The 25,389-nt window shown below is 36.5% G+C and overlaps 1 protein-coding gene across 1 annotated transcript; it reads right to left on the bottom strand.

Moving 5' to 3' along the window:
* Positions 1-427: 427 nt before the first annotated feature.
* LOC139866733 (CRAL-TRIO domain-containing protein YKL091C-like) lies at positions 428-21,355 on the bottom strand. Its single transcript, XM_071855021.1, has 6 exons — positions 20,913-21,355; positions 19,658-19,919; positions 19,525-19,561; positions 19,319-19,424; positions 747-857; positions 428-655 (listed from the first exon to the last, which is right to left on the bottom strand). Exons 1-6 carry the CDS (start codon positions 21,087-21,089, stop codon positions 539-541), a joined length of 810 nt encoding a protein of 269 aa, XP_071711122.1. The 5' UTR covers positions 21,090-21,355; the 3' UTR covers positions 428-538.
* Positions 21,356-25,389: the final 4,034 nt, after the last annotated feature.

Genomic DNA, 25,389 nt, shown 5'->3' with positions numbered 1-25,389 from the left:
CGCGTGCCTGACTTTTTTCAAGACTGTACTTAGGGTTAGGGCTGTCATCTGAAAAGTCCAAATTTGTTGATCATTAATTTATAACATGTTTAAGGTGATGTTAACATTTACAGAGTAGTTTGTTGGATCTTTGTTCCAAAGTGAAGGTTCAGTGTTCACATTCATTATGTGAATCGTTCAACTTCATATTTTTGTCTACATGACCTTTTAGTCTTTTAGTACTAACTCACTGATCCATCATTTTGAGTTTGTTACAAGGTACGGTTTGTAAAAAAGAAATTCTGTTTTTTTTTTTTTCAAGATAAAAAAAGTTAAATGTAAATTTGTTTTCACAAATTTAACCCAAACGCCTTGATCTCACTGAATCCCAAGTCTACAATAAGTTAGTTTGACCCAGTCCAATTTAGATTAATATAAAATTGCTTAACTATTTTTTATATAAAGGAGTCTGCAATGAGTAATCACCATTTTGATGCACCATAAATAAGACTAAACAATAATAGCATAACTTCATAAAAACACTATACGTCTGTACACATTAGTTATCTTGGATAGGAACCAATTGCATCTTGCCCCCATAAACTTCTGGAAGCTGGTTTTCATCAATGTCTTTCAACAATGTCGATTTCAGCTGCTTGTTCTCCACAAATACAATCTGCAATGTTAAGTGTACATTCAGTCATTCTTATACTTTCATTTTTTGTTGGCCAACTTGATAACAGGTAGTTGTCAAATGGGAAACTTACTTTCTTCTTTGTTTTTTCGTCAATAAAGGGATAAACCATCTTCCAGACGGCCATAAATACGTAAGGAACATGCACTATATACAGTTTTCCAAGCCTTTCTGGATAATAATCCTGCCATAAAGATCAAATGAGAAATATCAAAAGCTGAATGATACACATTGCCCCACTTTAGGTAGTTATTAATAAGGTGGTTGAAGTTCTAAAAATCTTCACAAGAAGTCTCAGGTTCAAATCTCGTTAGCAGCATAACTTGAGGCGATCAGGTTGTAAGAATATTAGGACCCAAAACAACGCAAGTGATTCAACAAGATCACTCACCGATAGTAATTCTACAAGATTACTAACCCACTTAATGAACGAAAGATTATAAATGCAAGAAATGTAAATCGACACAAGAGATAACGTGGTTATATGCAATCGTTGTGATTGCTTTAGTCCACGGACTAACTAGAGAATGTATTTACTGAATATTTGTGGTGTGTTTACAATGAGTTACAAGAGGGTCTATTTATAGAATGATTTAAGGAGTAAGCTAAAAACAATTCCTTGAAGCTTCATGTGAGTTTCCTGACAGCTTCATGGAAGCTACATGTGAATTTCCTCACAACTTCGTGGAAGCTACATGTGAGTTTCCTCACAACTTCGTGGAAGCTACATGTGACTTTCCTAACAACTTCGTAGAAGCTACATGTGAGTTTCCTAACAACTTTGTGGAAGCTTCGTGTGAGTTTCCTGGAATCTTCCCTCTAATTGTTTAAAGTTCTCCATATCTCCAACAATCTCCCACTTGGAGACTTTGAACAAACTCAACCTTCGTCAACCCAAAATATCAATGATCTAACCAAGAACGTTAAACCACCATTATACCGCCAAACTCCATTTGGGACACGCACACTCAACACATACTTCGGATGAGCAGACTTTCGATACAAGGTCTTCAACACTACTTGTTAGAATTGAAACATTAACTCTCTAATTCTCTAGTTGGGGTCTTCTCTCATCAATTCATTAGAAGACCAATTGAGGTAATGCAAAACCTCAATTTCTCTGTCGTAACGACCTTAGTAAACATATCAGCAGGATTCTTCGTACCAAGGATTTTCTCCAATAATAAAGTACCATCATTTATATGTTGTCGAATAAAATGATACCTTATCTTGATGTGTTTCGTACGACTATGAAACACCGGATTCTTCCTAAGATGAACCGCACTTTGATTATCACAATTCAAGACGCAATAGTCTTGTCTTTTACCCAACTCACCTAAGAAGTTTTTCAACCAAACAAGCTCTTTAGAAGCTTCTGCAATAGCCATATATTCGGCTTCGATGGTTGATAAAGCAACACTCTTTTGTAGTCGAGACATCCAACTAACCGCCGTCTTCCCTATTGTGAAAACATAACTCGTAGTGCTTTTCCCCGAATCGTCACATCCACCCAAATTAGCATCCGCATAACCTCTAAGTATGACATTGCTTTTAGAGAAGCACAATCCCATATTAGAAGTACCTTTCAAATAACGAAGTAACCATTTAACCGCTTCCCAATGCTCTTTCCCAGGATTAGACATATAACAACTTACAACTCCCACTGCTTGAGCAATATCGGGTCTTGTACAAACCATGGCATACATAATACTACCCACGGCCGATGCATATGGAACCTTTTCCATATCCGTTTTGTCTTTTACGGTCTTTGGTGAAAGTACCAAACGGATAGTAGTCATTTTAACTACTGGTGAAAATATCTCTTTGTAGTCAACCCCTTCCTTTTGTTGAAAGCCTTTGACTACCAAACGAGCCTTGTACCTTTTCTTGCCATCCAATTCATTCTTGGTTCTATACACCCATTTACTTTGCAACGCCCTTTTATCATGAGGTAACTTCACTAGTGACCAAGTTTTATTCTTCTCAAGTGACCCCATCTCTTCTTTCATGGCAAGCTCCCATTGTATGGATTCTTTTGTCTTCCTTGCCTCAAAGTAACTTTCGGGTTCACCATTCTCGGTATAGAGCAAGTAGTTTGCTGATGGAGAATACCTAGGATTAGGTTTGGGCACTCTAGTCGAGCGTCTTGGTGTAGGAGTAACCGAAATGGTTGGACCGGTTTCATTTGTATCCTCCTCATCACTAGAACTCGCACTATGTTCGAAATCATCACCGCTTTCCGAACCATCCCCATCATTAGTATTTTCTGACGCCTCACCGTTCATTGGCAATTCATTGTTTCCCGTACTCCCACTAGAACCTGTAAGACCATCAATAGAAACATCGTCCAAAGTAACATGACCCGGTTTAGGACTCCCCATTTTCGGTTTGCCATAGACCGAATCTTCATCAAAAGTAACATCGCGAGAACGAATTACTTTTCTAGCCTCGTTATCCCAACAACGATAACCCATTTCATCCGACCCGTAGCTAATGAAAATACACTTCTTTGACTTAGCTTCAAGCTTTTCTCTATCCGCATCTTTGGTCTTCACATATGCATTACACCCAAAGATCTTAAGGTGACCATAACTCACCTTCTTACCTTGCCATTCTTCCTCGGGAATTCGGAAACACAACGGTGTTGAGGGTCCCCTGTTAATCAAATAAGCCGCTGTATTAACCGCATCTGCCCAAAACATCTTAGGCAAACCGGCATGTAGTCTCATACTCTTAGCCCTTTCATTTAACGTACGATTCATACGTTCGGTGACCCCATTGTGTTGCGGTGTCTCCGGTACCGTTTTCAACATTCTAATACAGAGCTTTGCACAATGGTCTTTAAACTCAAGACTACCATATTCCCCTCCATTATCCGACTTCAAGCACTTGACTTTCAAATTAGTCTCATTTTCTACCATAGCTTTCCACTTCACAAATGTATTAAATACATCAGATTTAGCTTTAAGAAAATAAACCCATACCTTTCGAGTGCATTCGTCAATGAAGGTGACATAATAGCGAGAACCTCCATGTGATTCTACATTGGTTGGACCAAACACATCCGTATGAACAAGCTCCAATTTCTCCAACTTAGGAGCATTTTCCGATTTCCCAAAAGTCACCTTCTTTTGCTTCCCATATACACATGGTTCGCAAAATCCCAGTTCTACCTTTTTCAAATCTGGAATTCTCCCACTCGAAACAAGCATCTTCATACCCTTCTCACTCATATGCCCGAGTCTTCGGTGCCATAGAGTTGATTCAGACTCAACATTAACCGTAGAAACCACCGTGCCTTCATCAGACACTTCAACCATATAAAGAGTTCCCCTTTTATGTCCACGAGCCATGACACAACTACCCTTAACCACCTTCCATTGGCGGTTTTCAAAAGTAACCGCGTTACCTTCATCATCTAATTGACCAACCGAAATAAGTTTCCTTTTTAATTTAGGAATGTACCTTACGTTTTTCAAGGTCCAATTAGAGCCAAGAGTAGTCTTCAATACAACATCTCCAATGCCTTCTATATTAGGTTGTTTGTCGTCCGCCAATCTCACCTTGCCTTGATATGGACGAAAATTCTTCATCATGCTTTTGACATGAGTAGCATGAAACGAAGCTCCCGAATCCAAAATCCAAGACTCCATAGAATTTTCAACACTACATAAAAGTGCATCATCACTTTCTTCCTCGGTCAAGTTCACACCTTTCGCCGGACCATTTTTACAATTCCTTTGAAAGTGTCCTTTTTTATTGCAACCCCAACAAACAGCTTCACTTCTATCTTTCGATGGAGACCTCTTCATAGACTTCTTTCTACCCTTCTTCTCACCGCGATCAAATTTCCTACCACGGTTGTCGGTACTTAACAAAGAACCGGATGTCGATTCCCCCGAGTTTCTCCTACGAGTATCTTCACCAAGAATCAAATCCCTTATTCCTTCAAATGCTAGCTTAGTAGTTCCCGTAGAGCTACTAACTGCGGTAACCGTACCCGACCAACTTTTCGGTAATGATGAAAGCAAGATTAGTGCCTTTAACTCATCATCAAACACAATATCTACCGATGCTAACCTCGATATGATGTTGTTGAACTCGTTGATATGATTTGTTGCACTCGTACCTTCCTTCATCTTCGTATTGAACAATTGTCGCATGAAAAAAACCTTATTTGAAGCGGTAGGTTTCTCATACATGTTAGAGAGTGCTTTCAAGCAAGAAAACGTCGTCTTCTCATTCACAACGTTATATGCAACGTCCTTAGCAAGTGAAAGACGAATCGCACCCAAAGCTTGACGATCCAAAAGCGTCCAATCAGCATCGCTCATGCTTTCGAGCTTGGTCTCTAACAGAGGTTGATGTAGCTTCTTTTGATACAAGTAATCTTCAATTTGCATCTTCCAAAAGCCAAAGTCTCTCCCATCGAATCGGTCGATTCTAAACTTTCCGTCTTCCGCCATCGTACCCAAAGTCGAAACCTTGAGCTCTGATACCAGTTGTAAGGATATTAGGACCCAAAACAACGCAAGTGATTCAACAAGATCACTCACCGATAGTAATTCTACAAGATTACTAACCCACTTAATGAACGAAAGATTATAAATGCAAGAAATGTAAATCGACACAAGAGATAACGTGGTTATATGCAATCGTTGTGATTGCTTTAGTCCACGGACTAACTAGAGAATGTATTTACTGAATATTTGTGGTGTGTTTACAATGAGTTACAAGAGGGTCTATTTATAGAATGATTTAAGGAGTAAGCTAAAAACAATTCCTTGAAGCTTCATGTGAGTTTCCTGACAGCTTCATGGAAGCTACATGTGAATTTCCTCACAACTTCGTGGAAGCTACATGTGAGTTTCCTCACAACTTCGTGGAAGCTACATGTGACTTTCCTAACAACTTCGTAGAAGCTACATGTGAGTTTATTAACAACTTTGTGGAAGCTTCGTGTGAGTTTCCTGGAATCTTCCCTCTAATTGTTTAAAGTTCTCCATATCTCCAACAATCTCCCACTTGGAGACTTTGAACAAACCCAACCTTCGTCAACCCAAAATATCAATGATCTAACCAAGAACGTTAAACCACCATTATACCGCCAAACTCCATTTGGGACACGCACACTCAACACATACTTCGGATGAGCAGACTTTCGATACAAGGTCTTCAACACTACTTGTTAGAATTGAAACATTAACTCTCTAATTCTCTAGTTGGGGTCTTCTCTCATCAATTCATTAGAAGACCAATTGAGGTAATGCAAAACCTCAATTTCTCTGTCGTAACGACCTTAGTAAACATATCAGCAGGATTCTTCGTACCAAGGATTTTCTCCAATAATAAAGTACCATCATTTATATGTTGTCGAATAAAATGATACCTTATCTTGATGTGTTTCGTACGACTATGTAACACCGGATTCTTCCTAAGATGAACCGCACTTTGATTATCACAATTCAAGACGCAATAGTCTTGTCTTTTACCCAACTCACCTAAGAAGTTTTTCAACCAAACAAGCTCTTTAGAAGCTTCTGCAATAGCCATATATTCGGCTTCGATGGTTGATAAAGCAACACTCTTTTGTAGTCGAGACATCCAACTAACCGCCGTCTTCCCTATTGTGAAAACATAACTCATAGTGCTTTTCCCCGAATCGTCACATCCACCCAAATTAGCATCCGCATAACCTCTAAGTATGACATTGCTTTTAGAGAAGCACAATCCCATATTAGAAGTACCTTTCAAATAACGAAGTAACCATTTAACCGCTTCCCAATGCTCTTTCCCAGGATTAGACATATAACGACTTACAACTCCCACTGATTGAGCAATATCGGGTCTTGTACAAACCATGGCATACATAATACTACCCACGGCCGATGCATATGGAACCTTTTCCATATCCGTTTTGTCTTTTACGGTCTTTGGTGATTGACTTTTCGATAACTTAATCGTGCTACCCAAAGGCATAGAACGAGCTTTTGAATTCTCCATATTAAACCTCTCTACTACTTTCTCAATATATTTGGATTGAGACAAGTATAGAGTACCTTTCACACGATCACGCACAATACTCATGCCAAGTATTTGCCTAGCACCACCAAGATCTTTCATCTCGAATTCACGGGAAAGTAATCCCTTTAACTTGTTAATTTCGGACATGTTGGAACCTGCAAGTAACATGTCATCAACATACAACAATAAGATTATATAAGAAGACTTAAGTTTCTTCAAGTAGCAACAGTGATCCGCTTCACATCTTAAGAAACCAATCTTTTTCATAAAATCATCAAACTTCAAGTACCATTGCCGAGGTACTTGCTTCAATCCATACAAACTTTTCTTTAGCTTACAAACCCACTTCTCTTTACCCTTTACCTCAAAGCCCTCGGGTTGCCTCATGTAGATCTCTTCAACAAGATCACCATGCAAGAATGCGGTCTTCACATCTAGTTGCTCTAGATGTAAGTCTTCGGATGCAACCATAGAAAGTACCAAACGGATAGTAGTCATTTTAACTACTGGTGAAAATATCTCTTTGTAGTCAACCCCTTCCTTTTGTTGAAAGCCTTTGACTACCAAACGAGCCTTGTACCTTTTCTTGCCATCCAATTCATTCTTGGTTCTATACACCCATTTACTTTGCAACGCCCTTTTATCATGAGGTAACTTCACTAGTGACCAAGTTTTATTCTTCTCAAGTGACCCCATCTCTTCTTTCATGGCAAGCTCCCATTGTATGGATTCTTTTGTCTTCCTTGCCTCAAAGTAACTTTCGGGTTCACCATTCTCGGTATAGAGCAAGTAGTTTGCTGATGGAGAATACCTAGGATTAGGTTTGGGCACTCTAGTCGAGCGTCTTGGTGTAGGAGTAACCGAAATGGTTGGACCGGTTTCATTTGTATCCTCCTCATCACTAGAACTCGCACTATGTTCGAAATCATCACCGCTTTCCGAACCATCCCCATCATTAGCATTTTCTGACGCCTCACCGTTCATTGGCAATTCATTGTTTCCCGTACTCCCACTAGAACCTGTAAGACCATCAATAGAAACATCGTCCAAAGTAACATGACCCGGTTTAGGACTCCCCGTTTTCAGTTTGCCATAGACCGAATCTTCATCAAAAGTAACATCGCGAGAACGAATTACTTTTCTAGCCTCGTTATCCCAACAACGATAACCCATTTCATCCGACCCGTAGCTAATGAAAATACACTTCTTTGACTTAGCTTCAAGCTTTTCTCTATCCGCATCTTTGGTCTTCACATATGCATTACACCCAAAGATCTTAAGGTGACCATAACTCACCTTCTTACCTTGCCATTCTTCCTCGGGAATTCGGAAACCCAACGGTGTTGAGGGTCCCCTGTTAATCAAATAAGCCGCTGTATTAACCGCATCTGCCCAAAACATCTTAGGCAAACCGGCATGTAGTCTCATACTCTTAGCCCTTTCATTTAACGTACGATTCATACGATCGGTGACCCCATTGTGTTGCGGTGTCTCCGGTACCGTTTTCAACATTCTAATACCGAGCTTTGCACAATGGTCTTTAAACTCAAGACTACCATATTCCCCTCCATTATCCGACTTCAAGCACTTGACTTTCAAATTAGTCTCATTTTCTACAATAGCTTTCCACTTCACAAATGTATTAAATACATCAGATTTAGCTTTAAGAAAATAAACCCATACCTTTCGAGTGGAGTCGTCAATGAAGGTGACATAATAGCGAGAACCTCCATGTGATTCTACATTGGTTGGACCAAACACATCCGTATGAACAAGCTCCAATTTCTCCAACTTAGGAGCATTTCCCGATTTCCCAAAAGTCACCTTCTTTTGCTTCCCATATACACATGGTTCGCAAAATCCCAGTTCTACCTTTTTCAAATCTGGAATTCTCCCACTCGAAACAAGCATCTTCATACCCTTCTCACTCATATGCCCGAGTCTTCGGTGCCATAGAGTTGATTCGGACTCAACATTAACCGTAGAAACCACTGTGTCTTCATCAGACACTTCAACCATATAAAGAGTTCCCCTTTTATGTCCACGAGCCATGACACAACTACCCTTAACCACCTTCCATTGGCGGTTTTCAAAAGTAACCGCGTTACCTTCATCATCTAATTGACCAACCGAAATAAGTTTCCTTTTTAATTTAGGAATGTACCTTACGTTTTTCAAGGTCCAATTAGAGCCAAGAGTAGTCTTCAATACAACATCTCCAATGCCTTCTATATTAGGTTGTTTGTCGTCCGCCAATCTCACCTTGCCTTGATATGGACGAAAATTCTTCATCATGCTTTTGACATGAGTAGCATGAAACGAAGCTCCCGAATCCAAAATCCAAGACTCCATAGAATTTTCAACACTACATAAAAGTGCATCATCACTTTCTTCCTCGGTCAAGTTCACACCTTTCGCCGGACCATTTTTACAATTCCTTTGAAAGTGTCCTTTTTTATTGCAACCCCAACAAACAGCTTCACTTCTATCTCTCGATGGATACCTCTTCATAGACTTCTTTCTACCCTTCTTCTCACCGCGATCAAATTTCCTACCACGGTTGTCGGTACTTAACAAAGAACCGGATGTCGATTCCCCCGAGTTTCTCCTACGAGTATCTTCACCAAGAATCAAATCCCTTATTCCTTCAAATGCTAGCTTAGTAGTTCCCGTAGAGCTACTAACTGCGGTAACCGTACCCGACCAACTTTTCGGTAATGATGAAAGCAAGATTAGTGCCTTTAACTCATCATCAAACACAATATCTACCGATGCTAACCTCGATATGATGTTGTTGAACTCGTTGATATGATTTGTTGCACTCGTACCTTCCTTCATCTTCGTATTGAACAATTGTCGCATGAAAAAAACCTTATTTGAAGCGGTAGGTTTCTCATACATGTTAGAGAGTGCTTTCAAGCAAGCAAACGTCGTCTTCTCATTCACAACGTTATATGCAACGTCCTTAGCAAGTGAAAGACGAATCGCACCCAAAGCTTGACGATCCAAAAGCGTCCAATCAGCATCGCTCATGCTTTCGAGCTTGGTCTCTAACAGAGGTTGATGTAGCTTCTTTTGATACAAGTAATCTTCAATTTGCATCTTCCAAAAGCCAAAGTCTCTCCCATCGAATCGGTCGATTCTAAACTTTCCGTCTTCCGCCATCGTACCCAAAGTCGAAACCTTGAGCTCTGATACCAGTTGTAAGGATATTAGGACCCAAAACAACGCAAGTGATTCAACAAGATCACTCACCGATAGTAATTCTACAAGATTACTAACCCACTTAATGAACGAAAGATTATAAATGCAAGAAATGTAAATCGACACAAGAGATAACGTGGTTATATGCAATCGTTGTGATTGCTTTAGTCCACGGACTAACTAGAGAATGTATTTACTGAATATTTGTGGTGTGTTTACAATGAGTTACAAGAGGGTCTATTTATAGAATGATTTAAGGAGTAAGCTAAAAACAATTCCTTGAAGCTTCATGTGAGTTTCCTGACAGCTTCATGGAAGCTACATGTGAATTTTCTCACAACTTCGTGGAAGCTACATGTGAGTTTCCTCACAACTTCGTGGAAGCTACATGTGACTTTCCTAACAACTTCGTAGAAGCTACATGTGAGTTTCCTAACAACTTTGTGGAAGCTTCGTGTGAGTTTCCTGGAATCTTCCCTCTAATTGTTTAAAGTTCTCCATATCTCCAACAATCTCCCACTTGGAGACTTTGAACAAACCCAACCTTCGTCAACCCAAAATATCAATGATCTAACCAAGAACGTTAAACCACCATTATACCGCCAAACTCCATTTGGGACACGCACACTCAACACATACTTCGGATGAGCAGACTTTCGATACAAGATCTTCAACACTGCTTGTTAGAATTGAAACATTAACTCTCTAATTCTCTAGTTGGGGTCTTCTCTCATCAATACATTAGAAGACCAATTGAGGTAATGCAAAACCTCAATTTCTCTGTCGTAACAACCTTAGTAAACATATCAGCAGGATTCTTCGTACCAAGGATTTTCTCCAATAATAAAGTACCATCATTTATATGTTGTCGAATAAAATGATACCTTATCTTGATGTGTTTCGTACGACTATGAAACACCGGATTCTTCCCAAGATGAACCGCACTTTGATTATCACAATTCAAGACGCCATAGTCTTGTCTTTTACCCAACTCACCTAAGTAGTTTTTCAACCAAACAAGCTCTTTAGAATCTTCTGCAATAGCCATATATTCGGCTTCGATGGTTGATAAAGCAACACTCTTTTGTAGTCGAGACATCCAACTAACTGCCGTCTTCCCTATTGTGAAAACATAACCCGTAGTGCTTTTCCCCGAATCGTCACATCCACCCAAATTAGCATCCGCATAACCTCTAAGTATGACATTGCTTTTTTTAGAGAAGCACAATCCCATATTAGAAGTACCTTTCAAATAACGAAGTAACCATTTAACCGCTTCCCAATGCTCTTTCCCAGGATTAGACATATAACGACTTACAACTCCCACTGCTTGATCAATATCGGGTCTTGTACAAACCATGGCATACATAATACTACCCACGGCCGATGCATATGGAACCTTTTCCATATCCGTTTTGTCTTTTACGGTCTTTGGTGATTGACGTTTCGATAACTTAATCGTGCTACCCAAAGGCATAGAACGAGCTTTTGAATTCTCCATATTAAACCACTCTACTACTTTCTCAATATATTTGGATTGAGATAAGTATAGAGTACCTTTCACACGATCACGCACAATACTCATGCCAAGTATTTTCCTAGCACCACCAAGATCTTTCATCTCGAATTCACGGGAAAGTAATCCCTTTAACTTGTTAATTTCGGACATGTTGGAACCTGCAAGTAACATGTCATCAACATACAACAATAAGATTATATAAGAAGACTTGAGTTTCTTCAAGTAGCAACAGTGATCCGCTTCACATCTTAAGAAACCAATCTTTTTCATAAAATCATCAAACTTCAAGTACCATTGCCGAGGTACTTGCTTCAATCCATACAAACTTTTCTTTAGCTTACAAACCCACTTCTCTTTACCCTTTACCTCAAAGCCCTCGGGTTGCCTCATGTAGATCTCTTCAACAAGATCACCATGCAAGAATGCGGTCTTCACATCTAGTTGCTCTAGATGTAAGTCTTCGGATGCAACCATAGAAAGTACCAAACGGATAGTAGTCATTTTAACTACTGGTGAAAATATCTCTTTGTAGTCAACCCCTTCCTTTTGTTGAAAGCCTTTGACTACCAAACGAGCCTTGTACCTTTTCTTTCCATCCAACTCATTCTTGGTTCTATACACCCATTTACTTTGCAACGCCCTTTTATCATGAGGTAACTTCACTAGTGACCAAGTTTTATTCTTCTCAAGTGACCCCATCTCTTCTTTCATGGCAAGCTCCCATTGTATGGATTCTTTTGTCTTCCTTGCCTCAAAGTAACTTTCGGGTTCACCATTCTCGGTATAGAGCAAGTAGTTTGCTGATGGAGAATACCTAGGATTAGGTTTGGGCACTCTAGTCGGGCGTCTTAGTGTAGGAGTAACCGAAATGATTGGACCGGTTTCATTTGTATCCTCCTCATCACTAGAACTCGCACTATGTTCGAAATCATCACCGCTTTCCGAACCATCCCCATCATTAGCATTTTCTGACGCCTCACCATTCATTGGCAATTCATTGTTTCCCGTACTCCTACTAGAACCTGTAAGATCATCAATAGAAACATCGTCAAAAGTAACATAACCCGATTTAGGACTCCCCGTTTCCGGTTTGCCATAGACCGAATCTTCATCAAAAGTAACATCGCGAGAACGAATTACTTTTCTAGCCTCGTTATCCCAACAACGATAACCCATTTCATCCGACCCGTAGCCAATGAAAATACACTTCTTTGACATAGCTTCAAGCTTGTCTCTATCCGCATCTTTGGTCTTCACATATGCATTACACCCAAAGATCTTAAGGTGACCATAACTCACCTTCTTACCTTGCCATTCTTCCTCGGGAATTCGAAAACCCAACGGTGTTGAGGGTCCCCTGTTAATCAAATAAGCCGCCGTATTAACCGCATCTGCCCAAAACATCTTAGGCAAACCGGCATGTAGTCTCATACTCTTAGCCCTTTCATTTAACGTACGATTCATACGTTCGGCGACCCCATTGTGTTGTGGTGTCTCCGGTACCGTTTTCAACATTCTAATACCGAGCTTTGCACAATGGTCTTTAAACTCAAGACTACCATATTCCCCTCCATTATCCGACTTCAAGCACTTGACTTTCAAATTAGTCTCATTTTCTACCATAGCTTTCCACTTCACAAATGTATTAAATACATCAGATTTAACTTTAAGAAAATAAATCCATACCTTTTGAGTGGAGTCGTCAATGAAGGTGACATAATAGCGAGAACCTCCATGTGATTCTACATTGGTTGGACCAAACACATCCGTATGAACAAGCTCCAATTTCTCCAACTTAGGAGCATTTCCCGATTTCCCAAAAGTCACCTTCTTTTGCTTCCCATATACACATGGTTCGCAAAATCCCAGTTCTACCTTTTTCAAATCTGGAATTCTCCCACTCGAAACAAGCATCTTCATACCCTTCTCACTCATATGCCCGAGTCTTCGGTGCCATAGAGTTGATTCGAACTCAACATTAACCGTAGCAACCACCGTGTCTTCATCAGACACTTCAACCATATAAAGAGTTTCCCTTTTATGTCCACGAGCCATGACACAACTACCCTTAACCACCTTCCATTGGCGGTTTTCAAAAGTAACCGCGTTACCTTCATCATCTAATTGACCAACCGAAATAAGTTTCCTTTTTAATTTAGGAATGTACCTTACGTTTTTCATGGTCCAATTAGAGCCAAGAGTAGTCTTCAATACAACATCTTCGATGCCTTCTATATTAGGTTGTTTGTCATCCGCCAATCTCACCTTGCCTTGATATGGACGAAAATTCTTCATCATGCTTTTGACATGAGTAGCATGAAACGAAGCTCCCGAATCCAAAATCCAAGACTCCATAGAATTTTCAACACTACATAAAAGTGCATCATCACTTTCTTCCTCGGTCAAGTTCACACCTTTCGCCGGACCATTTTTACAATTCCTTTGAAAGTGTCCTTTTTGATTGCAACCCCAACAAACAGCTTCACTTCTATCTTTCGATGGATACCTCTTCATAGACTTCTTTCTACCCTTCTTCTCACCGCGATCAAATTTCCTACCACGGTTGTCGGTACTTAACAAAGAACCGGATGTCGATTCTCCCGAGTTTCTCCTACGAGTATCTTCACCAAGAATCAAATCCCTTATTCCTTCAAACGCTAGCTTAGTAGTTCCCGTAGAGCTACTAACTGCGGTAACCGTACCCGACCAACTTTTCGGTAATGATGAAAGCAAGAGTAGTGCCTTTAACTCATCATCAAACACAATATCTACCGATGCTAACCTCGATATGATGTTGTTGAACTCGTTGATATGATCTGTTGCACTCGTACCTTCCTTCATCTTCGTATTGAACAATTGTCGCATGAAAAAAACCTTATTAGAAGCGGTAGGTTTCTCATACATGTTAGAGAGTGCTTTCAAGCAAGCAAACGTCGTCTTCTCATTCACAACGTTATATGCAACGTTCTTAGCAAGTGAAAGACGAATCGCACCTAAAGCTTGACGATCCAAAAGCATCCAATCGGCATCGCTCATGCTTTCGGGCTTGGTCTCTAACAGAGGTTGATGTAGCTTCTTTTGATACAAGTAATCTTCAATTTGCATCTTCCAAAAGCCAAAGTCTCTCCCATTGAATCGGTCGATTCTAAACTTTCCGTCTTCTGCCATCGTACCCAAAGTCGAAACCTTGAGCTCTGATACCAGTTGTAAGGATATTAGGACCCAAAACAACGCAGGTGATTCAACAAGATCACTCACCGATAGTAATTCTACAAGATTACTAACCCACTTAATGAACGAAAGATTATAAATGCAAGAAATGTAAATCGACACAAGAGATAACGTGGTTATATGCAATCGTTGTGATTGCTTTAGTCCACGGACCAATTAGAGAATGTATTTACTGAATATTTGTGGTGTGTTTACAATGAGTTACAAGAGGGTCTATTTATAGAATGATTTAAGGAGTAAGCTAAAAACAATTCCTTAAAGCTTCATGTGAGTTTCCTGACAGCTTCATGGAAGCTACATGTGAATTTCCTCACAACTTCGTGGAAGCTACATGTGAGTTTCCTCACAACTTCGTGGAAGCTACATGTGAGTTTCCTAACAACTTCGTAGTAGTTACATGTGAGTTTCCTAACAACTTTGTGGAAGCTTCGTGTGAGTTTCCTGGAATCTTCCCTCTAATTGTTTAAAGTTCTCCATATCTCCAACACAGGGAAGGATCGGAAATGATTACGAGATAAGTAGTTAGATGCATATATCTCAGTAAAAACTCCCTCTCCCCGGTAGCCTAAACAATAATAATCTTATCAATTTATTGATGAGGTGGTTGAAGAGGGACGTCTCAACAGTTTAGTAGGCCGTGGACAAAAATAAAAATGGGTCCTCGTACACGTTTAATATTTTAGTATATATAAAAAGATAATACTAAAAAATTCTATTTTTTTACTGATAATGTATTTAACAATCTAAATTCATAATATTAATTGACAATTTTTTATATAATTCAATTAACTATTTTGAGAAAATTATATATATATATATATATATATATATATATATATATATATATATATATATATATATATATATATATATATATATATATATACAGTGCCGGTCCTGAGAATTTGAATGCCCTGTGCGAGATTGTCGAATATAGGCCCCTTAAAAAAAACATAATGCAATTTTTCATGGACAGTTATGTAGTTTATTATGTATGGCATGGAGCTGAATACTTTAGTTAATGGACAACTATGTATTGTATCATGTGTTACATTGAGCTGAGTACTTTTATAATATCATAATGTATCAGGTCACATGTATGGGGTCATTTTTGTTTGTGCTGTGAAGGCCAGAAGTTGCTCGATGAGCTTTTTATAAAAGCGTACATATTTGAGTTTCATTTAGATTAGGCACAACTATAGATGATTGAAGTGCATATTACCTTCACATGCAACTGTAAATGATTTAATTTGCAAATGTGTTGTTTTATTATTAATACATACATTACAAGTCCCACATCCAGGTAACTAGAATTTGCAATAAGTTATTTATAGCATGGATAAGAGACAATTAACGACATCTACATTGTGGCCCATCACAATAGTGTTGGTAGTGGGCTGTTTATCTACATGTTGATTTTTCTACTAGTGAGACTTGAATTGCTAGTGTACAGCAGCCTGATAAAATTTGGGCCCCAACGTATGATCGGCCCTGTGCAAGTGTAGTAGTGTACAGCAGCCTTGATAAAATTTGGGCCCCAAAATATGATGGGCCCTGTGCAAGTGTATACCTTGCACACCCTTTGGGCCGGGTCTCTATATATATTCAAATTTTTGGGTCCTTTTAAATTTTTGGGCCCTGAGCGGTTGCTCATCTTGCCCCTGTGACCCTGTCAAAAAACGCTTGCATATTTATGTTACCGTAGTTGGGTCACTCATCAAGTGTGTATAAGAGCACTGGGAGTGGTGACCGAGGTCATTTGGCATGTCAGGCGTGATTTGTTGAGTCAGAAAAATGGGGAGTGGGAGGTATGTCAGTTAGTGTGTTAGTTGGTGTGTTAAAATAATATTTTATTATATTTAATAAGAATATTTCATTGAAAAAGAAAAGAAAAATAAAATAAATTGGGAGTATGTTCCGTCACCTACACGACTGACATGGGGGGACGAGAACTTGCGACGGGGTGGGGGAGTGGTGGAACTTGCGACGAGGCCTGCGACGAGGTGGAGACTTGCTCCCACTCCCAGCTCTCTAAAAGTCACTACAATTTTATATTTTTTTGAGTAATGATTTTGACACCACCTAGGCGGGCCACTGTTTCACATGGACCTGACCCACTGTGTCACACAGAGTTGGAGGTTGTAGTAACAAGTTATACAAGTTAGTTATAGTTATAACTAGTGTTCGAACCTTCGCTTCGCGCCGGGGTTCGGTTTTCAAGGTATTATATTGCGTTTAGTTTGTAAAATTATTTTGTGGCTAACGATGATATCGTTGAAGCGCAACTCGAGTCGAACTAAAAGGTATAATCCGTGAAAGATTTAAATGTTATTTTAAATTAACAATATATGTACATTTCCGCGTTTCACTATGAAATTATCGACTTTTAAAAATTTAACGCAAAATCGACGTGTATGAAAAGTACCTCAAATATTTAGCGTTTTTTAAAAAGCGTCCGATTTGCGTATAGTTAGTGACAGTGTGCTCCTAAAATTGTTTCGAGTTTAACGATGGTTTCAGAAAAATTTAACTCGGTGCGAGCGAGAAGATATGGCCCGTTGAATATTTGGGTGTAGTTTTTTTAAATTTTTTTATGAAAATGAGTATTTGACACTTTACCCCCTGTTTGGGGGTCGATTTTAATATTTGAACAAACTATGGGGGCTTTTTTTTAAAAAAAAAGGTGGAAAGGGGGGGAAAAAGGTGAAAGAACGAAAGCACCCCTGGCGACTATTAATCGTTTTTGTCTATTAGGTAGTATATAAAGTATGTAGTCGATTTATAATGAATGAGAAGTTTAATGGTTAAAGTATAAAATGTTAAAAGTTTGTGATAAGTTTGTAAAAACCATAATAAAATGTTAAAAGTTTGTGATAACTTTGTAAAAAATAAAAACTTAACTATTATATATTTTTTTGAGGGCTAAAATGTAAGTAAGTAAAAGAGTGGGGTGGTTTGTGAAACTTTTGAGGTTACTATTCATTTGAGCTATGCCTTGGGCTTTTTTTAAAAAAAAAGGTGGAAAAGGAGGGAAAAAGGTGAAAGAACGAAAGCACCCCTGGTGACTATTAATCATTTTTGTCTATTAGGTAGTATATAAAGTATGTAGTCGATTTATAATGAATGAGAAGTTTAATGGTTAAAGTATAAAATGTTAAAAGTTTGTGATAAGTTTGTAAAAACCATAGTAAAATGTAAAAAGTTTGTAAAAAACAAAAAGTTAACTATTCTATATTTTTTTGGGGGCTAAAATGTAAGTAAGTAAAAGAGTGAGGGTGGTTTGTGAAACTTTTCAGGTTACTATTCATTTGAGCTATGCCTTTAAAATAAAAAGTTAACTATTATATATTTTTTTGAGGGCTAAAATATAAGTAAGTAAAAGAGTGGGGTGGTTTGTGAAACTTTTGAGGTTACTATTCATTTGAGCTATGCCTTGGGCTTTTTTTTAAAAAAAAGGTGGAAAATGGGGGAAAAAGGTGAAAGAACGAAAGCACCCCTGGTGACTATTAATCGTTTTTGTCTATTAGGTAGTATATAAAGTATGTAGTTGATTTATAATGAATGAGAAGTTTAATGGTTAAAGTATAAAATGTTAAAAGTTTGTGATAAGTTTGTAAAAACCATAGTAAAATGTAAAAAATTTGTGATAAGTTTGTAAAAAACAAAAAGTTAACTATTATATTTTTTTTGGGGGGCTAAAATGTAAGTAAGTAAAAGAGTGGGGGTGGTTTGTGAAACTTTTCAGGTTACTATTCATTTAAGGTATGCCTTTTAGCTATAAGGTATAATGTAGTCGATTTATAATGAATGAGAAGTTTAATGGTTAAAGTATAAAATGTTAAAAGTTTGTGATAAGTTTGTAAAAATCATAGTAAAATGTAAAAAGTTTGTGATAAGTTTGTAAAAAACAAAAAGTTAACTATTATATTTTTTTTAGGGGGCTAAAATGTAAGTAAGTAAAAGAGTGGGGGTGGTTTGTGAAACTTTTCAGGTTACTATTCATTTAAGGTATGCCTTTTAGCTATAAGGTATAATGTAGTCGATTTATAATGAATGAGAAGTTTAATGGTTAAAGTATAAAATGTTAAAAGTTTGTGATAAGTTTGTAAAAACCATAGTAAAATGTAAAAAATTTGTGATAAGTTTGTAAAAAACAAAAAGTTAACTATTATATTTTTTTGGGGGGGCTAAAATGTAAGTAAGTAAAAGAGTGGGGGTGGTTTGTGAAACTTTTCAGGTTACTATTCATTTAAGGTATGCCTTTTAGCTATAAGGTATAATGTAGATTTATAATGAATGAGAAGTTTAATGGTTAAAGTATAAAATGTTAAAAGTTTGTGATAAGTTTGTAAAAACCATAGTAAAATGTAAAAAGTTTGTGATAAGTTTGTAAAAAACAAAAAGTTAACTATGTTTTTTTTTGGGGGGCTAAAATGTAAGTAAGTAAAAGAGTGGGAGTGGTTTGTGAAACTTTTCAGGTTGCTATTCATTAAAGCTATGCCTTTTAGATATAAGGTATAATCACAAAAAGAGTTCCTATAACCTACCCATGGTCCTTACAAGTGACATCATTATTAGGTATAAGTCATTGTCATATCCATTTTGAAATAATTGACAAATAAATTGACAATAAATATGAATAGAAACACATAAAGATTATTGCAAACCTGCAAAATCGAGAGAGCTGCAAGATATCCACGAATGTCGCTGCATGAGTATCCCCATCCTTGAAGATCTCCGATAACCACAAACTTCTCCTGCCCTGCATGCATCCTGATATTGATATTTAACATATCGGTTATTGGCATTTATCTTAATTTGAATCTCGAATTGAATTGTTTAAATACTAGTAATAACTATCGAGGAAATGTACCTTGAACATAATTTGTCTAGCCCAAAGACAACAAAGCCTGCGATTCAATAGCAAATAATATAGAAAACTTATATAAGTGCTTGAACATGGACTAATGGAACTTGTGTGTAATGTAATAAGTTTAAGAGCATACGTTTAAACTCTTCAAGACCGCCTTTTTTGTTGCAAAAGTGTCTACCTCCAAACACCATTGCGATTGGGCGTCCAGTTTTATCTGATCCTTGCGTGAACATCTTGTTTTGTGCTATTTCATTTTCGATTTCTGTTACAGATATTGATCCGTTTGGGGTAAACGTTTTCCTCCAGTTCATGTACTTAAGGAACATGATAGACGCTTTGTCAATGTCCAGATCACGTGCACGAAGAAACCTTCTAATCGTTTGATCATCATACTCCTGATAAATACAACTCAGTCAAGAAATTAATTTCACAATGAACATGGTCCAACATATACAGGTAATGCTTCAATATGAAGGTAAAGTTACTAAAGTTTGAAACTTTCCTAAAGTGATCTACATAGTTTATAAGTTTCAAATTCACCTCTAGTTTAAACTCTTCATTTATGTCTAATGCTTGAATAATGCCACAAATATTTAACATACCATTAATCATCCTGCATTTGAACTTAGTCATTCTAGTTCTAAACTTCTAATTCCTAAACTCCATACACTCTCCACCAACAATAAACTACATACAATGACGTCATATATTATATTCCCACCAAAGGAAAGAGGATTTGATTATGTTCATATACATATTAGGGGTGGGAGTAGTAATGGACAAGCGGGGACACCCGCCCTTAGTGAATTCTAAATTTTTAGTGCAAAAATTTTGGATTGTTTGATTTTGCTCCCAGTAGATTTTTTTGGTCCAAAAGTCTTCCTGTTTTACCCCCAAAGCCTCTATATTTTGCCCAAAAGTCACAGTATTATGCCCAAAAACCTTCATATTTTACCCAAAAACCCCATATTTTAGTCAAAAGCATTCATATTTTGTCCAAAAAATTGCTACGCTTTTCATTTTTTTTTGCCACCGGTGAACAAAATTTGTGTTTCCGCCACTACATATTAGTACTTGTTTATTGAATTGAACATTCAACATTTAACACTTAAGAATAGTCAAACTGGTAAACTTTTTATCCCTGGAAAATAGGATCATGAATAATGTTAAGTAACAATAAGGGACCTTAAACTACACCATGTTATAGAAAAATACAAACTTTACAATAAAATAATTGATGCTAAGAATCAAATGACTTAAAAAGTAAAAAGCTTCTCTACCAGTCTTTATTTTGTCAAGTAGCATTTGCTAACCAAAACAATATTTATTATATTCATTCTGTAGATATGAAAAAAAAAATTAATAAATAAAATTAAAAAAGATCTGACCTTTGATGTGTGATCATGTGTTTCAAGTAAATCTCTCATTTGAAGAATTCTTTTATGCTCTTCATGACTACTTCCAATATCATTCTGTATATCCACATTTTTCGCCTTTTTCTCTGTTTCTATAGAAAACTTGCATTCTTTTTGCTGATCCTCATCCACCACTATTTTCTTCTCCATTTGTTCCACTCTTTTATGTCTAAATGTTTGTACTGGATACTGTCTCTGCAAGTGTATCTATATGTGGATTTGAAGGGTGAAGTTTAGAGGTGAGACCAACTAAGAATCTTGATCAGCTGCTAGCTGGTGTACCATAACTTCTTGTACACCAGACCCACCAAAATGATGGCTGGCCTTTTCTTGTTGCAGTAAATGATAGTGATAGATGTGAAATTTGAAAATGAAAATTAATTAATTACAAAATTAAAGATTTAAGAAGCAAGATGAAATGTACTCTAGGTTTTTTCATTATCAATTATTTAAGATGAAAGCTCCCTCTCAATATATATAATTCTCCTTTTTCAAAAATTAAAATAAAAAAGGCCCTTTAACTCTTCAAGCCTAACACATATGACTTTACATCTAAAAATAACCTTCAAACTATAAATAGGTATAAATAAACCTTCTATATATATCCACACGGTTTGACTTTTCAATTTAAAAAGTTTTTTAGTCATCGAACCTACATCTGGAATTTTACTTTTCTTATTTTAACAAGTAAATGCATGCCGAATGTAAAGTTATATCATTGGAGTTTTTCCAGTGTCAAAATTAAAGTGCGTTTGTTTACCTCTTAACTAAATGGTTCGAGTTAAATACTAAATTATTCAGCCCATTCAGAGAGTTAATTTCTGGCCTCGGAATGACGGATGGTTTTGATGAGTTCAACATTTAGTGCTAAATCATTCAAAGCTGAAATTTGCTCTTAACCATTAAGCACTTAAATTTTATGTAATATTCTCTTTAAATTATATCAAAAACAATTATTAAACAAGTATATTGTACTACGTAGTTTTTATTTATGTCAAAGGTTAATAAGGTAATTTTACAACATTCACATTAATCGTTAAAACTGGTTATCAAGCTTGTTATTGTCATTCGGAAACAATTTCATTCTGAATCTTTGAATTATTCACATTATGAACTATTATGCGCTTAATCATTTAGTTTATCAAACGCACTCTTAGGTTATTGTTATTTTTGGGTAAGCAAGAAAACTCTTCTATGAACGAGTACATTGGCTCCCCCATCAAAGAAAAACCTCGGGTAATCAAGCTCCCCGAGCGCGAGACCTGGTACCGAATGAATTGCGCTTTATGTGCACTGTAGTGACTCGTCCTAATCCATCTGGACGAAGTCTTCAACATTTGGTCCCATTGCGAGGTACTGACCTCTATATGATACGTTTTACAAACATTGCATTCGTTTTTAAAAGACAAACTTTCATTACAACGAAAGTTGACAGGCATGCATACCATTTCGTAATATATCCAAACTATAAATGACTTAATAATAATCTTGTTGAACTCAACGACTCGAATGCAACGTCTTTTGAAATATGCCATGAATGACTCCAAGTAATATCTCTAAAATGAGCAAATGCACAGCGGAAGATTTCTTTCAGACCTGAGAATAAACATGTTTTAAAAGTGTCAACCAAAAGGTTGGTGAGTTCATAGCTTTATTGTAAACGATAAAATTCAGTGATTTTGATAGACCACAAGATTTAAATATGCATGGTACAAATGGGTCTGTATCCTATACCCACATGTAATGTACATGCGATTTCTTTTAAATACAGTACACATATCTCGTGTACGAAACCATTCTTCAAAATTCTTAATAACCGTACACATATCTCGTGTACAAAATAACATACACATAACCTGTGTATAAAAATTATTCTCTCTATATATAACCTTGCTTGGTAACCGACCTTAACTTTAAAGCGCATATAGAATATCCCCAAAACATAAAGGCATATAGCAATCAGTATGATAAATACAGAACCTCTCGCCGGTTTAATAATATAAACCTCGAAGTACTAAAGCAGTTCAAATTCTCTGACTGGGGCTGGTCAGTGCCCGTAGATCTACCTTTAGGATTCGCGTCAATTAGGGTGTCGTTCCCTAACCAAGCTATAATAAATGGGGTGATATTCGATCTCATAATTTCATTCGAGGAATGTTTTACTTGTGTCATATCGAGTCAAACATTTATAAAAGCATTTCATGTATTTCAAAAGTAAGTAAAAAGGGATCAAATGAAACTCACGATACGATATTTTGTAGTAAAAATATGCATACGACGAAACTGAACAATGCAGGGTTGGCCTCGGATTCACGAACCTATATTAATTGTATATTTATTAACACATATAATGGAAATTACATAATTTCATTTATTAATATATATTATTTATATATTTGTAGTTATATAGAATTTATACTAAATTCCATTTAAAACGTATACTTATATTATATCTTAAATTATATGTTATATATATATATTTATTTTGTATATATATTTAAAATGATTAATATCTATACATTTAGTTATATATATATATATATATATATATATATATATATATATATATATATATATATATATATATAATATCATTAGTTTGCTATATGTAAGTATTTATATAAATAATGTTATTATTTTTGATATATAGTTATATGAAATATTAATATAATTCTAGTATATGTAATATGTATATTTAATGTACAAAATATTTATTTGTTAGAATGATAGTTTTGATAATATTGATTTACTATAAATAATAATAAAAATAACTTTATTAATAATGATAATACTAATAACAAAAATGAAAATGATAATTTTTAATAATAATGATACTAATAATTATATTTTTAATATTTGTAATAACTTAATAATAATAATAATAATAATAATAATAATAATAATAATAATAATAATAATAATAATAATAATAATAATAATAATAATAGTAATAATAATAATAATAATAATAATAATAATAAGTAAACTACCTCAAAGAAGTAGCCCTTAAAAAAATGCCCAAGTCAGGGTTTGAACCCGCGACCTCCCGCTAACCCGATAACATCCTTAACCATTACACCGTGTGTTTCAATTCTGAAATAACACCCAACTTAAATTATTTTTAACCTTTACTTCTGCATCCTTCTTCTTCTTTTTTTTTTTAAAAAAATGCCCGAGCTCAGGCTCGAACCCGCAACCTCTCGTCCAAGACAAACACACCTAAACCATTACGCTGTCTGTTTCTTTCTTGTATTAATTCGCGTCTCAACTTGATTAACATAAACCGAACAGTTTAGCTTCATAAATTCATCACTATCAACCTAATAACCATCATCATATCACGTCCTCATCATCATCGAATTATCATAATCAACTGTAATCATCACCACTATTATCATCATCATCAACCTTCATCTACCACCTCATCATCGTGTAATCTTTACCATCATTCGTTATTTTAATAGAATAGAAATAGGAACAGAAATAGAAGTAGAGACGTAGCAGTAAATATTCGTAATAGAAATAAGCAGGAGTAATACAAGAAGGTTTAGGTTTGTTTGAAAAGAAATTCGATGGCCCAATATTAAACCCAACTGTAGAGAGCTTGATAGCATGACATTCATGGAGCCCAAGATAAAGAGAAAAAGAAGAAAAAAAATATGGATCGATATGTTAAATGGATAGCAGCAGCCCACTTTAATTAACATCCCACTTTCAATTTTTAAATAGTACTCCGTATTAGCAGCTGTAGATCGAGCAACAACTGTAGCAATTTAGCATGTTTGTGGTGTAGATTTCCGAGATGAACCAGAGACAAAATATTAACGGTAGCTGTAGCAGTCATCAATGGTGACGAAGGTGGTGTTTACTTTTCTAACCAAAAAGAATAAACAGCTACAGTAGTAGTCGAGCATAAGCATTACTTTACGAAGGTTGGTGTTGTTTCAATGGTGGTGAAATGGCGACAGAAACAGAAACAATTGCAGCTGTAGCAGTAGCTGGAGTAATACTTGTTGGAGACGGTTTGAGACTTGAACAGGAACAGAGAAACAAGGTGGTATTGTTGGTGGGTTTTCGATGGATGTTTGTATATGGTTCACGAAAGAAACAGAAAGAGAAACTTAGAGAGTGGAGGTGGTTCACAGGTGGTTTAGGGTGGTAGTAATGGAAGTGAAGTAGTCTTTGATGGTGGTAGAGCTATGGTGGTGAAATGATTGTGATGGGTGGCGGATGGTTTAAGGATGGTGATGAATGGTGTGCTCGACAAACGGAAAAACAACGAAAGGGTGGTGATTGGAGATGATGGTGGTGGCACATGGTAGTATCGGTGGATGGTGGTGGTTGAAGATGGTGAAGAAGAAGGATTGTTGATTACTGATGTTGGATTCCTGGTTCATCAAGCATATATATATATATATATATATATATATATATATATATATATATATAT

The sequence above is a fragment of the Rutidosis leptorrhynchoides genome, chromosome 9 (assembly GCF_046630445.1).
Source record: "Rutidosis leptorrhynchoides isolate AG116_Rl617_1_P2 chromosome 9, CSIRO_AGI_Rlap_v1, whole genome shotgun sequence".
NCBI lineage: Eukaryota > Viridiplantae > Streptophyta > Magnoliopsida > Asterales > Asteraceae > Rutidosis > Rutidosis leptorrhynchoides.
This window is presented reverse-complemented; position numbering and strand designations above follow the sequence as displayed.